We start from the raw sequence: 18163 nt of genomic DNA, 5'->3' as shown, positions 1-18163 counted from the left end.
GGGCAAGCGTTGTCATGGAGAATGTTTATGCCCTTGCTCAACATTCCTCTTCTCCGGTTTTGAATTGCCCGTCTTGAGTTTTTTCAGGGTCTCATAGTACCTATCAGCATTAATTGTGGTCCCAGCGGGCATGAAGTCAACCAACAATAACCCTTTTCAATCCCAAAACACAGTTGTCATGACTTTACCGGCAGACTGTGTTTGCTTGAATTTCCGTGGCTTTCGAAAAGAGGGATGCCGCCACTGGCGTACTTGTTACTTGGTCTCAGGTGTAAAGTGGAATGCCCAGGTTTCGTCACCCGTGCCAATTGAGTCCAAAAAGTTGTCTTGTTCAGCTGCAAAGCGTTGATGCAATGCACGAGAAGAATTGACATCCATGCACGACTCACCATACACTTCCGTCAATTGGCGATGGATTTCAATCGGTTCAGTACCTTGTGCGTTCAAAAACCAAATAACTGCGCGCATTTCGCACTTGGCGGTAACATGCAAAGAGAGCTCCATTCTTAACGGCTGCCAAGCCAAGACTGAGTGCCTCTACATGGCATGTGCATGTTTATATGCGAGCGCGGGAAACACTCTTCACAATGTTGTGAACAACAGCCACATGAACAGAGTTCTGTATTTATAAAAAAATAGGAGGCCGTATTTTTGGGATTACCCTCATAGAAGTGGAAGATCTACAGAGGATCCAATCTTCAGCATGAGGAAATTTATTGAAAAGAATTGATTATATAGAAAGGATCTGTTTGTGACATTGATAGATCTAACAAAGGCATATGATAGTGTTCTGAAGGAGAAGGTTTCGGAAACCCTGGTCAAAAAGAGACTGGGTGCACAAACTTTAGAAATGGTGCAAGTAATGTAAAAAACACTGTGTCAACAACGTACAGTCTATGGTTGGAAAGATCGAATGGTTTAGAAATGAAACTGGGTGTGGGCTCTCGCCTCTTTTATTTCTAATGGTTACGGGACTGGGCAATATGGCCGTGCAGGTAGAGGTGCGCGGCTGTGAGCTTGCATCCGGGAGATAGTGGGTTCGAATCCCACTGTCGGCAGCCTGAAGATGGTTTTGCGTGGTTTGCCATTTTCACACCAGGCAAATGCTGGGGCTGTACCTTAATTAAGACCACAGCCATTTCCTTCCAACTCCTAGGCGTTTCCTAACCCATCGTCGCCATAAGACCTATCTGTGTCGGTGCGACGTAAAGCCCCTAGTAAAAAAAAAAATTGGTTACGGATTGAATTTCAAAGGAGATAAAGGAAGCATATGGGAATAGGGAGATTATTTGCAGATGATACTGTGATCTGGGGAATGAATAGCAAAGAAGTAGAAAAACAACTTGATATACTGAATGAGAAAATTGATAATCATGGTATGAAAATTAGCACAGAGAAAAGCAAGACCATGTTGATGTCAAGAGGAGAAATACAAGGGAAAGGTAATGTGAAAATTGGCAGTCAAAGCCGTGAATTTCTTGACAGTTTGAAATACCTAGAGAGTGAATTAATGGAGAATACAAGGCTAGACATTGTGATTAGCAAAAGGGTGCAATAGGGCAATGCATACTACCAGAGTGTAAGAAACCTTGTCTGGAGTAAGGAAGTGCCAAGGAAGTGTAAAGAGATAGTATACAAAATGTTATGCACCCATATTGACCTATGTGGCTGAGACAATACTCACAACAGCAACTATTAACGCAGATCCATTTACACTCACGATAGCTGCTTCAATCGTTGACTCATGGCGGTCCTCAGTCCACAGAAATACACACACAGAACACTGTAAGGTAGTACACAGTCTTCTGCCCCATATGCCAACTTCAGTCCAGCTACTCGCTGGACACTCTGACACAACAACAACCACAAAGCCTCGTTCGTACCTCAGTGGAACACTAGCATCGGCCAACACCTCTGTCGCCCTCAGCCCAGCCACCAAACCCCAACATACCATGTCCAACTTCGACTTCTACACTGAGTCCCACAGTGACTTTAATACTGACTCCAAGTCCAACACTGACTCCACCACAGAGTCCAACACTGACTGACTGTCCCTGGCTAGCCTCCATTCTCGTTGCATCTCCCTGAAACTCACAGGTAAACCAACCGACGAGAACAACACACGAAAAGGCCAGCCCCGTCCTTCAGCCTGGCTGGGAGTTCCCCGATCATCTGACTCACAAGCCCCTACCACAAGCCTGACATGTAACAATATTGATTCTTTAATGGATGGTGTTGAGTGTTTGAATGGTGGGTGCTGAACTAAGCATAATGTGTTCATCTTAATATTATTTGAATTATTAAATTCAACATAGTTTGAAATAAAATATAGTACATTACAAGGCAAAAGTGTTTCAAATATTTGTTTAAAAATTCTGGAAATTTCTTCAGTTTGTACATAAAACCTCACTTTTAGCCCTGATAATATAAATATTTCAGCTTCAATTTTTCATCAAGTGATTGTTTTAAGATGTTCCATGAATTTTCTAAATTTTTTGTTAAGTTTAATTTTTCTTTTTTGCCAGAAAGAAAAATATCTACAAGGACAGTATAAAAGAACAAAACTAGCAAGTAATAGGACATATCTTCCCTGCAAAAGGTCAGATTCTCCTCTAATCTTTAGAACTGTGGAGCGAAGCACATAGTGTCCACATTCTGGAAAGTCAGGGAAAGTCAGGAAAAAAATGTTTGGTCAGGGAAAGTCAGGGATATAGACAACAATTCTGGAAAGTCAGGGAAATCTTCCCCAATCATGGATTTGATGGGATATTTTTAGGCTCTAGTTTGCTCTAACCCAGGCTAATGTAGCATTTCTTTTTCAGGTATTTTTTCACAAGAAGTGCACAACAATTTTTCAATTTTTTGTTGTGTCCTTGTGTCATTTCTTTCAACCATTTTTATGTTATTCTGTTTTATTTCAGTTCTAGGGTGCTTTCTAGAAACTCTTGACAGTGGCTAACAAGCAATGTACATGTAATAAACTTTTGATAGATAGTCAAGTGTTTCCCGAACTGAGTGGTTGGTTGGACATATTGGTAAATGATGCAACTTCAGCATATTGTAAAGTGTGTTGTAAATCATTCAAACTTAGTAATATGGGTAAACAAGCAGCCACTTCTCATGCTAAAGGACCTGCTCTTGTAAAATGCATAAAAGCTAAGTCTTCCCAGCTAACAATTTCTTTCTTTGCAAAGCATACCTCTACTCCATCTCCACTTGAAGATACTCAGCCAAGAGTTAGCACTACATCCACTGCAGTGCCAGGAACGAGTCAAATGAGTTTAAAGACTTCCTGTGTGAATGATGATGATGTTACATTGGCTGAATCCATATGGGCTCTCCAGGTTGTCACTGGAAACATGTCTCTCAACTCTTTTGATGAAACCTCTGCAGCATTCAAAACAATGTTCCCAGACAGTAAAATTGGTCAAAACCACAAGCCCCTTTGTCCTCTTGGACAAATTTGTTTAACGATTCATCAAAACAGACAGTGTAGTCAGAGCACTGTTTCAAGTAATTTTTCAAACATAGCAAGCATTAGTCTTGCTCATAGTAAAGTTTTGAGCAATTTTACTGTCTGGGAACATTGTTTTGAATGCTGCAGAAGTTTCATCACAAGAGTTGAGAGACATACTTTCAGTGACAACCTGGAGAGCCCATATGGCTTCAGCCGATGTAAATCTTTAAAAAGTTGCAACGAGGTATTTGAATTGTGTACTTTTAGGCAGGGAACTGCAGATCACTTATTAGATGTGTTTATACATGGAGTCTCCTTACCTTTAGGAAACATTTTGCAAGTCTCAATGGAAGGGCCGAATGTTAACCTCAGGTTTATTAAAAAAACTTGAAAATCATTTGCAAGTGCTAAACCCCAAGGACAAATCTCTTCTTGATATAGGCTTATGCAGTTTGCATACTGTGAATAGAGCCATGAAAACTGGGACTTTTTTCATTTTTTCACATCATTTTACAATCTTTGTAAAGATAGTTCTGCTTGACATGCTAAATATACAGGCATAACAACAAGCACCGCATTTCCTTATGGTTGAAAAATGGGCGCTGTACTGATCAAGCTCTTAAGATATATGATCACATTGACAAATTTGTGAAAGAGTACACTGAAAAACACAATACAAACGTTCAGTACCTTAGAGAAGCTGTGAAGAATCCACTACTTAAATTAAGTACTGTTAGAAGTATTTTGTCATATGTTGAACCTTCCTCAGAAGATTCAAAAGTCAGAAACCTATGGAGCCTTACCTTTGTACATTGCTTGAAGAACTTAAGAAAAACATAATGATGAGATTTCGGACACAGAGGTGGTTTCGGACATTATGGTAGATTTGCCAGTTTCTGTTGCGTAGCATCGAGTCGCCGCTGTTTTGCACTTCCGCGCGCGTTTTAGTTTGACCTCGAGGTTATGTTTCCCGCGTTCTGCATTTTTTATTACGAGTCGTCTTCATACTTTGGAAAATTTTCAGTGTGCGCTGGCGTTATTGAAAGTTCATGCATTATCATTAAGCAGATACTTTTGATTGTCGCGACCAGACGGTATGCAATATAACTATGGTTCTTAGTGTGATCAACTGACTAAAGTGTTTATAAGCGATTCTTGTGGAATTTTGGTGTGATTTAGCGAAAAGTAGCGTTTTACACACATTTTATTGAAAATGGAAAGCAGTCTGGTTGATTTTGGACAATGCCTAGAAATTAATCAGAGGCTGAAAGGAGCTACGTCAAGGTGTAATTATGAAACAAAACTATTAGAAAAAGCCGTATGTGATATTAAAATTGGCAAGTTGGCTTATAGGAAAGTATTTGAATTAGTGTGGTATACCTTGGTCCACTTTACAAAATAAAGTGCAGGAAGTAAGTTACATCCGGAAAAAAAATTGGTAGGTAAGCAGTGCTAAATTAAGAAGAAAAAAATGCTCAAGAAAGCTGGTTACCCTCCATTACAACCTCCTACTTTCCGCCGCCGCGAATGAAATGTTCTTGCTGGGAAGTCGATTTATGGCCGTGACTTCCGCCGAGATGAAGCAAGTGCAGAAACAAGAGATATTGCTGGCAGCTGCAGTGAAAATGAATGCGATGAAACACACAATGAAGGTTATGACCAAGGTACTGACGTTCTGGTGTTGCAAGAAGAGGCTTTCCTTGTTGCAGATTATAAATACAAGTTGAGGAACAAAGAACATACGTGGACGTATTTTGGTGTGGCCTCAAATATTCATTCAAGGGATGTGGATATCAAATATTTGTGCCCACATAAAATCAGCAGAAAAGTGTTTGTGTTCCCTGACATCCCTGATGAGGATACAGTAGCTAAAGAACAAATTTTGAAAATACTTCCAGCACAATTTGAGAAGAAAGGAATGTTTATTTTCAGAGAAAATGTTTTGTAGATTTATAGGCCATGGCAGCTACATGTTCATTGTATCGACCCTTTTTTTACATTAAGATTTCTATCGTTTGTAATAAAAATTATTAAGACCTTTAGTACGATTTCTGTGCAGTTTATAACTATTAATATTTCATTTAGACCGGAAAATTTTACATTTACCTTGTCAGAAAATAAAGATCGATCAGTAACATATTAAATTTATCATTACAATGATTTTAATCTGGTATTCACTGTTCTTACTGCTCATTAGAAACATGTTTTAGGATTTCGTCAAATATTCTGTATGTTTTTATATATGGCTGATGATGACCCCGAGTAGGGTTGAAACTAGTCCCATGTAATGTAAATTTACGCAATGTAAATAAAACTGTCTGTCTGTTAGGTCATCAGCCCAGAGGCTGGTTGGATCCTCAAATAGCACCACCAAAGGTTATGTGGTTATAAGGAAACCGCAAAAACCAATGGCAGCACCAAATTGAGGCGTACTAGGCAAGGCGAGGAGTGAGGTAGTTTGCCATTGCTTTCCTCACTGGGTCAGAAAGTGCTACTGCAGCATGACTGACCCTATGAGCAACACCTTTCATAACACTCAGATGCACTAGTCGTGCTCCGAATGTCATTACTCAGCACCACCCATACCCCAGCAGCTTCCATATTGTCACAGCCATGGATGAGACTGGGACTTCGGTGGAAGCTACACTTTACTCTGGCCTGTGCCAAGAGATGGATACAAAAGTACTGTATCCATCATGAAATGGCAGCAGGCAAGTAAATAAAACTATGTATTGAATATGAGGAAAACTTTTATGTTTATAATTTGTATGTAATCTTAGTTCAATATGGACCAACAACATGAAATTCATAACCCTTGATATGTATGTATGTATGTATGTATGTATGTATGTTTAGTCCTCAGCCCGAAGGCTGGTTGGATCCTCAACAGCTCCGCCATCAGCTGTCATAGATGGCCTAGGCATCACTGAAGAGGCGTACTAGGGAAATGAGGAGTGAGGTAGTTTCCCGTTGCTTTCCTCACCGAGCCACAAGTTGCTATTACATATCAGTCTGCCAAGCCCACTGAAATGCATGCAACAACCAACCCTGTGAGCAATATTTTCACACCATTCATAGCAGGGACTGGCTGCAGAAGGAATGGCATTACTAGCATCACTCATACCTCAGTCACTTTCATTTTGTCAAAGCCAAGGATAAAGCTGAGACATATCAATGAAAGTAACAAGATTGCTCTAGCCCATACCAGAAGACATAGTGCACTGTAAACACTAGGTCCCGCCAGCAAAGGCATACCCTTGATATATAGATTGTAATCCGTAATTGTGAAACACACTGTAATTTCCAGAATGGTAACTGGTCGAGAACAAGGGAGAATATTCCATATATTATGCTCTCTAGAACTTTCATGAAGGTAGTCTTTTTTGTAATGTAACTTTCTAGAAATCTGGCCATGTATGTACACAACTGGTCAAAAGTTTTCGATCACCTATCACAACTATGGTTTTGTGGTTAAAACAGAGATGTAGTTTTAAATAATCTGTGACCTTTATTACAGCGGTTACACTAATTACTACAGCGCTTGTAATAAACACTAAACACAGTACCAAACACTACACACTCAGAGAAACATTAGCTGAAATTACGCATATCTCTGCCGACAACGTAAATATCAGTAGGGCCAACTAGTGGACGATAAACCAGGAAGGTGGAAGGACCTAGGACCTACCGAGGGCATGGACATGGCTTAGATTGCAGATTCCGAAATAAGCAACCGTGATCCCTAAATTTGAAAAATATTATTTACAAATGGATTTTACAAATACATTCCGAACAAAATCCACCAACTTGCAACTTACAAACTATATGCTCTGTGATATACATAACTTAAAGGTTCTTTGATAATACCTTCCTACAAATTCAAAATTTCAAACCAACTATACATCTAGTTACAAATCCAGTTATACAATGCAATTTACAGTGAAATAAACGTACTCTCCAAAACTCTAGCGTACATCAAGTGACACTGAGCTACCAGAGGCAAACCGCAAGGTAAATGTATTAAACTACAATCTACATATTTAGTGAAACAAGAAATGGGAATGCCTCGAAAACAAACAGGCAAGCCCAACTGAGAAGCTAAGGCGTCATAAATAATTAATTTGGCGAATCTAGGTTAGGCTAGGGCAGACTCCTATACGAAAAAGCAACCAAACTTTACGGAAATTTTAGCCGGAACGGAATTCAAGAGTGCTTACCCGAAGGTGGCCCATCCCGGTAGCGAGGCGTCGCACACAACGTAAAACTTCAGACAGACCAAGGCAGACCAGGCCAAGACAAGACCGACAGAATTAATTACGAAAGGTGCCTCGCGCTCTTATAAAGGTAAACCCTGGCCTTGGAGTAGCCAATCAGAATGCATGAGTCCACCTATCTCCACCTAGATTCACCAATCACAACTCCTACTTTCAGTCGCGAACTTTAAATAAGTTTCTCGAATACACACGTTCGCGAATCTTCCATTTCCAGAATAGTTAGAAAATGCCTTTTAGAACACACAACCAACAAAAGGCAACACACCCTGTTCAAAAATTCATGTAACAATTTTCTAGATACTTCCAGTAAGTACAGAACTGAAATCTACTATTTACAAATACATATGTTACAAATATTACACTGTACAGGTTAGATCGTTACAAATAAAACATATTACCACACTTTACAAATAAATTCTTTTCCACTCCCACTACATTGTTCACCTGTGACATAATCTATCATAGCCCTGTTCTGATAATAAAACAAGCATAAACATGTAAAGACGGAACAACTCTGTTGTGTATTTGACCGGTTCTCTGTATGGAGGGTCGCTGATGAGTAACCACAACAACACTGACGTGTCTTGACCCAAGACGTGTCCACTCGAATAGGCCTCATTCCTTCAGCTGTCTGTGTAGCAAGCATTTCACATTAGTTTTCAGTACACTGTGTGCAGCTGGCAGTGTGTTTGGGTATCTGATCAGGTGCATACCATATTAGCTCCAAATGGGACGGAAGCAGGAGATTGGAACTAAAAAACGTGCTGTAATTGTAGCTCTGCATCACGAAGGGTAGTCTAGTAGGACAATAGCAACAAAAGTTGGCGTAGCCCAATCTACAGTGGTGTATACATTGCAGCTGTTCAAGCTAACCGGTGCCAATGCAAGTGTTTTGCGATCTGGAAGACCCCTTGTAACATCATACAGAGTAAACATCAGATGACTTGTACGGCACCTGAAATTCGCTAGGAAGTCAATAATATGCGAGCTGCTCCAATCTCTGTCTCAACAGTGCAACGCCATCTTCGTGAACGAGGTTTAAAGGGGTGCATAGCGGCCAAAAAAACGTTATTATGGACACAAAATAAGGTGAAAAGGATGCAATGGGCACAGCAACATAAAAACTGGATCATGCAGCAATGGTCCAAGGTGTAATTCATGGATGAATCGAAATTTGAAGTATTTGGGAGCCATCGTCGAATGTTTGTCCGTCGACTTCATGGAGAACGTATGAAGAGTCAGTGTGTGACACCTACGGTGAAGAATAATGGAGGGTTGGTTATGGTGTGGGGATGTTTTGCGGGTGATAAAGTCGGTGATCTAGTGCGAATTAATGGAACATTAAAGAAGGAAGGATATTACAGGATACTGATCAACAGTGCAGTTCCATCTGGCAAGAGGCTTATTGGTCGTGGGTTTGTTGTGCAGCAGGACAATGTCCTGAAACATTCTTCTAAATTGTGTAGAGGGTATGTCAATAGAAAGAGAAATGTGGCAAACTGAAAAATATGATTTGGCCAAGTCAGTCACCAGACTTAATTAAATCCCATTGAACTGTTATGGGATGAACTTAACAGGGAGGTCCAAAAACTGAGGTCATCTAATGTTGAAGTGCTATGGAATAATTTACAGAGCTGTTGGACTGCAATATCTACACAAACACTACAAAATCTAATTTACAGAATGCCAAGAGTTTGTGCAGCTGTTCGAAGGGCAAAGGGTGGATACTTTGAAGAGGCTAAAATATAAACCATATTGTATTCTACTTAATGATAGAGAGAGAAAATATATATTTTGTTGGTCTATTTAGTTTTTACAATATGTTTGTACATTAAAATAAAGTATTTAGTTTTGTGCATAGGTGATCAAAAACTTTTGACTGGTAGTGTATAAAGAGATGATCTTGGCGGTGAAGTTAGTTATTGAGAGTTACTGTTGTGGTTTGGAAGTTACTGTATCACGTGGCTGACATGCCGATTGAGGCAGTCTCCATGTTGAATTGAGCAGTAGTCATCTGTTATATTTGTGTTTCAAGGTTGTTATCTCTGTGGTATTCGGTGTCAATTGTCAACTGTTTAAAGATGGCTGCTCTGTTGATATCCTACAAGTGAATTGTTTTTTGTTTTGTGATACGGTGATTAAGGTTATGTGTGTATTAATTTGTGTATATATGTGAATAAAAATAATTGTACCCACTGACAGCATTTCATGTGCGTCTTTGTGGATACGTTAAGTTAAAATATTTAGACTTACAAGATAGTGCCAATCTGCTTTCAGTAGAAAAAGTGGATATTGGTTATGCTGCCAAGAGCTTACTCAAACAAGTTAAATGTTCTGAAAAGGAAAAAAATTACTTGTAAAAATGAGTTAAAAAATCACCATGTTAGAAAAACTCAGAGAGAAAAGTCCTCTAAAATCACATTTAGCAAGGGGTCTCAATGCCCTATACCCTAAAATGATATTGCACAAATCCAGTTTAGCAATGAAAAGGATTGTCGTTCTTGAAAACTCGCTGAGCCATACAAGAATATGTGATGAAAGTGCGGAAAAGGCCATATAACAGTTCTGTCTGCTAACCGAGGAAGCTCAGAACAATGCAGGAATCAACATACAAATTAATGACTTCATTTCTAAAGAACGGATGACTTGGGATTGGATGAATTTTACTACAACCTTTTAGGAGAAGATGAGAAATATGAAGATCTTTGGTCTGTAATGAAACTTTGTTTCATTTTATCCCATGGTAATGCATTTGTTGAGACAGTCTTTTCTGTCAATAAACATTTATGAGTCAAAAATCATTTAGAAGAACCACTTGTATCCCAGAGAATAATTTTTGATAGTGTGAAACGTTGGTGGTTCGAGGAATGTTACTATGAATATAAGTATGCTGACCTCGATTTGAGCTTCAAGAAGAAGGTATGAGTTATACCTGGAAAAGAAAAGCAATCAGAAGAGGAAGAGAAGAAAATGGAGAAAAGGAAAACTGAATTTCATTTAAAAGATTTGAAGGAAAAACAGAAAAGTTTGAAAATTGAAAAAGAAAAGTAGGATGCTGAAATTGAAAGGAAGAAAATAGTTCTAGAAAACATAAAACAAAAACAGTAATCTTTTCAATAAGTGCAAACTTTTCTTTTTTATTCCTATCTTTCCTGACTGATTTGTTTTCAAATTTGAAAACTGTTTTGAATATAGACGTAGATTAATTGGAATTCATTATATTCACCTACATTAGAAACACAAATCAATTGCTTTTGATCTCAAGAGTGCTTTAAATTCACATGAAATAGTAGTAGATTGCTGTGGTAAAAAGTTTCATTTTCATATTTGAATTACTCTATTAACAAGTTAGTTGTACTTCATTCCTTGGAAATGATAAGATAAAGGTATATGTTACATGTTACCATTAAAATATTTGTTTATACGTATGTAAAGTGCCATCAGTGTAATTGTTTTCCCATAAATAATTGAAAAAGAAAAAGGAAGTGGAGAGAGAATTAGGCCATCTATGGGAATGGAGGAGACTGGAATTTCCTTTTTTGTTCCTTGTAAAACATGCTGTTCGGCGAATTAACTTGTCACTCAGTTTTCGTGAGTCAGGGAAATTTTTATTAGTAGGTCAGGGATACTTGAGAGAAACTTTCTATGGACACTATGGAAGTAATAGGCTGTTTAAGGATGAAAGTAAGTATGCACTTTGCCGATACATTATTCAGCAAAAAAATGTATCATTCTCTACCGATTTAAAGAAAGACGGAGGGAAGAGGAAATAGTTTGAGTATTCTTAGTCTCCTGCACTATCCGTCTATATCCTAATTTGTTGAAACTTCGTATTATTGAAGAGTATTACTAAATTTGATTTTTCATTTTACTGCCTTATGCTTCAGAAACTTGGGTAGTGAGGGGAAGAGAGAAAGCCGGATTGAGGCCAGTGACATGAAATTTTTTAGGAACATAATAGGAGTAATGAAAATAGATAAGAAATGAGAAGGTTACAGAACTAGTGCAAATTGAAACAATTACAGGATAGGATAGAGGAAAGAAGTCTTAGATGGTATGGTGCCAATAGAACCACATAGGGACACATGAAGAGAATGCGCAAGGAAATACTCACTGACGGGCCATCCCTACAGATCCTCAGTCTGGAAGTGCTTATATGTCGTTCTTAGGCTCAGCCCGGAAAATCAGAGAGATCAATTAAACAAGCCTTCCTTAGTACATAAAGGTCATGAAACCTTTTTATCTTGTTGAAATGTGAATATATATTGTTGTTTCAGGAAGAGCCTGAAGGTAAACCAAGCTCAGAAGAGTCATCAGATTCTAGTTCTGATGATGATCGTGAATGGACGAAAGAGGTTAAACGTCAGCATCGCTTGTTGAGGAATGAGTCACGAAGGAAAGATGAAGAAGATGCAAATAAAGAACTTGAAGGTGATAATAATATTATGGAACAAACACGAAAGCCAAAATTCTTTGAGCTGCAGGAAGGGGAGGAATTCAAAGGCATCAATTCGGGAAGCATAAAGAGGAAACGCAACAGGTATGTTATTAAAATTTTTTTCTCTCTCTTTCTCTTGTGATTTTATTCAAGATAATGGCTTTATTGTATGTCTGTGACTGCAACTACTGGTTTGTTTATTTTTCAGTGCTCCTCTTGGAGAAAGATTAAAGAGTGAAGGGAAGTCAACTGTCCGAATGATTGGCTCAGTTGGAAACAGAGAGATGACTTTCAGTATTAAAAAGGTGAGACCATAAGTATTTTCCATAACAGTTATTGTCAACCAGTTTTCTTAAATGTATGATGAACACTAGACATCTGATTGTTTCTGGCTAATATGATTTTTTTGCGATTTTGCTTTACATCGCACTCACACAGATAGCTCTTATAACAACGATAGAAGCGGCCCTGGCCTTAATTAAGATACATCCCCGGCATTACCTTGGTGTGAAAATGGGAAACCATGGAAAACCATCTACAGGGCTGCCGACATTGGGGTTCTAACCCACTGTGTCCCGAATTCAAGCTGTCAGCTACATAACTCAAAATGCACAACCACTTGCTCGGTGGCTAACATGAGAACGAGGTATAACACCATTACTGCCTTATGTAAGAATATCATATTTGTTTCACTATTTCAAAATAGTATTTTTTCTGTCTTTCTAGTGGTCAAACGTCGCGCAAACACATTGAAGGTTTGCGGCGACACAAGCATGGGAAAGGTAGGAAGGAAATGGCCGTAGCCGTAATTAAGGTACAGAAAACCATCTTCAGGGCTACCAATAGTGGAATTTGAATCCGTCATTTCCCAAATCCATGCTCAGATCTACGCAACCATAACCATACGGCCAACTCGTTTGGTCAAAATAGTCTTTCATAGACAGTATTAACTCCTTTTCTAAACTTAAATAGCACAGTGAAACTTGCGTAAAGTGGCACCAATCATTCCTCCGGGGGAAAAAAAGGAAGATTGCAAAATTTTGGAATCGAGGAAGAGGGCTATTTCATCACGTGATTAGCTTCAGTAGGACTTACCTTATATTAACCCATGTGCATTGTATTTAAATACCACAACAGTTCACTGAGAAATCACATTTAAATGCCTCTCTACAGAAGTTGTCAGCACAATGTGTATGTGTATGTGTATGTTGGTTATTCAGCCCGAAGGCTGGTTTGATTCTCTGCAGCTCCGCCAACAGCTGTCATAAATAGCCTAGGCGTCACTGAAGAGGTGTACTAGGGAAATGAGGAGTGAGGTAGTTTCCCGTTGCTTTCCTCGCCGAGCCAGCCGTTTCTATTACATATCAGTCTGCCGAGCCCACTGAAATGCATGCACCAACCGACCCTATGAGCGATATTTTCACACCATTCATAACAGGGACTGGCTGCATAAGCAATGGTATTACTAGCATCACTACCATCACTCATATCTCAGTCACTTTCATATTGTCAAAGCCAAGGATGAGACTGAGACAGGTCAATGAAAGTAACAAATTTGATATAGCCCAAACCAGAAGATATAGTGCACTGTAAACACTACATCTCGCCAGCAAAGGCCTACATTATTTAGAAAATCATACAAAACCAACCAGTAAATATTTCTTTCTGAAAATTTGCATGCATGATAATAAAACAATAAGCTTAGGTCTGCTGAGTGTGATGTAGCTCTTCACTTAAGTTTTCTTCTCTGTAAGGGAAATATGTATGGGAAAGTGAGCCAATGATTTAGCTTGTAATCTGGTAGGGGTGGTGCACGCCGGAAGTTGACCTCAAACAGAGTATTCCACAGCAGCAACTGAACAGTCTCTAGTACCTGCTGTGCAATGCTAGTTCTGAAGTCAGTGTAGCTCATCTTTCTGTTAGCAGGGATCTTGTGATACACAGTGAAGGAATTGAAAATGCATGTAAGTAGGAGGTAGAGCTGTCATCTGATCCTGAAGGTCGACCCCTCCATTCCCTTCTGGTATTCAGGCCACACTTGGGCTTTATAACTTCCTCCCCAGGGGTTTGTCCTCTCTGTCATCTGAGTTTGCCTGCCATGTCAGTTGACTTGTGTTTAATGATGAGAAAGCAAACATCCTTGTTATTTTTCCACTTTACACACAACATACTGTTGGCAGTTCACGTCTCATACTCTTTTGGCTGATGATGACGCCAAACAGCGTCGAAACTAGTTCCAAGTGCAAATACATGTTATAAATAAACTATAACATTTTTTGTATTGAAAAGGTGGACCCTTTAAGTTTTCCTATCTTCCATTCTCAGTTCAATACGGACAAAAATAAAATTCTTAGGTTTAAATCATACTCTCCTGTTGAAATATCTTCATTTCTACTCACTACACCGGTTTAGGTAATCAAATTATACCATAGAAACACCAGCTTCATCACACACATCCTTTTATTATGAGCTGTTGACTACAACTGACATTCACACACACCAAGCAATTCAAGCATTCAAAGAACGAAACAAACGAAGATAAACCACTCCACTCAATTATCTGAGTTACCGACACATAACATCAATGTTGTTTCCCTTAAGATATATACACATGACATTTTATTTTTATGAGAAAATCACAACATTCCACCAGTTTAGTGGTGAGAAAGCAAACATCCTTGTTATTTTTCCACTTTACACACAACATACTGTTGGCACTTCACGTCTTATACTCTCCATGTTTTAGTTTAGTTTTACTGATATCGTGAGGCATGTTTTTTCTGTTCTCTCTGACAGGTCCAATTACATTCGTCTGCTTGACATGTAGCCTTTTGAATAAATCTGGGGAGATATACCAGTTATCCAAAAACATTGTATGCCCTCAGCCTAACAGTGGTTTACACATGTTGAGCACGGTTGTACTTGCTGGCAGACTTGGATTCGTTACATCATCATCTACGTAAATTTTGAAGGATGGACAGTTGCCAGAACTAGATTCACAAATTTTGTAAATTTTTATTCCAAACCTTGAATACTTAGACCTGTTGCTCTGAACGTATGAAAGATGGCCTCTGAACTTCATTAAACTTTCATCTAGAGCAGGGATGGCGAACCTATGACTTGCGTGTCATCTTACGTGCCACTAGATGACATGCGAACACAATTTCTCTAGCACGCCCCACAGCATACTAACATTGCACGTGATAAATTTCATATACATTTACATACTTGTCCGCGTCCATAGCGTAATGATTAGTGTTATTAGCTGCCGTCCTCGGAGGCCCGAGTTTGATTCCCGGTACTGCCAGAAATTTAAGATTGGCAGGAAAACTGGTATATGATTGAAATGGTATATGCAGCTCACCTCCATTGGGGATGTGCCTAAAAAGAGCTGCACCACCTTGGGATGAGGATACGAGTTTACTTTTCATTTACATACTAACATACTTTAATATTCTTAACATGTAATAAATATACAGTGTCTAATATCTAACAATACAGCCTTTTTAATTTTTTACAATTTGCTTTATGTCGCACCGATACAGATAGATCTTATGGTGACGATGTGATAGGAAAGGGCTAGGTGTGGGCTGGAGGGCCTTATGGTACCGCCCCAGCATTTGCCTAATGTGAAAATAGGAAACCACGGTAAGCCATCTTCAGGGCTGCTGACAGTGGGGTTCATGATAATGCTTGTTGTTTAAAGGGGCCTAACATCGAGGTCATCGTCCCATAATGGTATGAAATGAAATAACAACATAAAGTTTAAAATCATCTACTAACCAAATTTTTTTTTAAATGTCATGAAGAATGAATGGATGGACATGAACCCAAAAAACAAAACAAGAAACAAACAAAAAACAGTGGATTTGACTCAAGAAAAGATTATAAATAATAGTATTACTAACCAAGGGACCACTTACAAAGCACAACCCTGAATCGAGGATGCTTGATGTCTAAAGGGGTCCAAAATCCAGGTCTAGGGCCCCTCATAATGGTACATGTCGTGATTAAAGTAGAACCATGGTATTTGTCATGTTGGGGTACTAATCAAAAGTAGCGAAGACTCACAGTGTTCCACACAAGATGGTACTACTCACAAGTATTGTACTTCGTACAGGTAACACAGACCTATGATGTTTCTCACACAATGGCGCCACTCGTAGCCAACACAAACCGATGAGGTTCCTCACCTAGGTGTACTAACCACAGGAACTCGTACTATCCCGTGGTGTTCCTCACATAGTAGGTACTAATCACAGGCAATGCAGACCCACGGTGTCTCTCATATAGTGGTACAACTCACAGGCAACGCCCAGACCTGAGGTGTTGCTCACATGGGTACGACTCACGGGTACTGGAAAACCCATACTGATTCACCCCCCTGTTGCTACTAAACACAAACCTATTTCGTACGTAATATAGTGGTACAACTCGCAAGTAAAGGCGACTCGTGATGTTCCCCGCATGACGGTAATAATCAAAAGTAGTTTCATGGTTCTAAGAAAATCATCCTGTGGTCGCCCCTTTTAGTTGCCTCTCACGGCAGCAGGGGACGGTGGGTGTATTTTTTGTCTGCGTCCCCCATCCACAGGGGGTAGAGAGAGAGAAAAGAAAGAAGAAAGAAGGGATCCATCACTTCGAAAAATGAAGTAACGGACGAAGAAAGGCAAGAGCCACAAAGGGCGTGAAAGTGAAAGACTCCCTAGGCCTCGAATGCTCTAATACCGTCGGGGTCAGAAAAGAACAAGAGTTGACCAAGGGAGGTTGGACAGGATAGACGAAAGTGAGGAGTCGGGCACAAGTAAGTGGAAGCAATGCCAAGACTCAGCTAAGGGCCCCATGGTCGCCAGTCCACACTCCCAAGTTGAGAGCCCCTTGGGCCCCTTTTAGTCACCTCTTACGACAGGCAGGGGATACCGCGGGTGTACTCTACATGTGCTTCCCCCACCCGCAGGGGTAGTGTGTTTGGTCCGCGAGAGGTATTTTATTTCCCTCAAGTCCGCTGGCAAGCCAGTTAGGATCCCCTATCCGCCACCTGGGACGCGCCACATGGGAGTATCACCTCTACCCCTGCTACGCCAGCGTAGTAGGTTCGTGGGACAGTGGGGTTCAAACCCACCATCTCCCAGATGCAAGCTTACAGCTGTGCACCCCTAAACAGCATATTTTAACATTATGCTTTAATAAAGAAGCATGTCACAATTAATTATATGGCCATATGTGTTACAAATTTTATTAGGTTAAAACACAAATATATCTTATTCTTAAAATTTAGCTCTGTTTTAAAATGTAATTTTCAGTGATGTTTGCAAAATAAAATCGTGAATCATTCAGTCAAATGTATTTGTATGTAATGCTATCTAATACCTAAATGAAGTCAAATGAGGGAGTTATATGATGATTTTAAAGGAAAGACATTAAAAAGTAATACACAAAACCTTAATTTACACGCTAGTTGGAGAAGGTTTGCCATCCCTGATCTAGAGCAATGTCTTGCGAAGGTAAATATAATTTAGAAAATTTGGAATAAAATGTTGTATTTTAGGTATAGTCTTTCTCAGTTTGTCACTACTATCAACTCTTTCATCATCAACAAAATGTAAAAATCATGAAATTAAAATTAATCTTCCCCTGTTTTTCGTTTCATAAAAAATGGAAGTGTCTATATACATGTTTTTACTCCAGTATAACTGAATTCTTGATTTTTGCATTTCTAACATTAGTTTAACTAACACAAAATATGCCCTAATTTCATCGGGTGTAGTCTCAAACCATTTGTCATCGTCTTTCACATTTTTTTGGGGGGGGGTCAGAATTGCTCAACTGTTTTGCTGCATACATATTTGTCTTGTCAGATATTTTGTCAAACAAAGGGTTCATGTATTCACAAAAATCTGAGAGCAAACATATTACATGGACATTCTGTTGACAGTACTCAGCATCATGCACATGATAGAACGTAACATGCCACATACCTCCTAATTTCACTAT

At 39.3% G+C, this 18163-nt stretch overlaps 1 protein-coding gene across 2 annotated transcripts in view; it reads left to right on the top strand.

The window, feature by feature from the left end:
• l(2)34Fd (lethal (2) 34Fd) overlaps nucleotides 1-18163 on the top strand; it is a 169564-nt gene that overhangs the window by 132178 nt on the left and 19223 nt on the right. For both annotated transcript variants that reach the window (XM_067151474.2, XM_067151473.2), the window contains 2 exons: nucleotides 12009-12271; nucleotides 12378-12474. In XM_067151474.2, coding sequence (XP_067007575.2) covers nucleotides 12009-12271; nucleotides 12378-12474 — 360 coding nt within the window. The remainder of the gene's footprint in view (nucleotides 1-12008; nucleotides 12272-12377; nucleotides 12475-18163) is intronic.

Source organism: Anabrus simplex, chromosome 7 (assembly GCF_040414725.1).
Source record: "Anabrus simplex isolate iqAnaSimp1 chromosome 7, ASM4041472v1, whole genome shotgun sequence".
Lineage (NCBI taxonomy): Eukaryota > Metazoa > Arthropoda > Insecta > Orthoptera > Tettigoniidae > Anabrus > Anabrus simplex.
The sequence above is the reverse complement of the archived record's forward strand: the minus strand, read 5'-3'. Positions and strand labels throughout refer to the sequence as shown.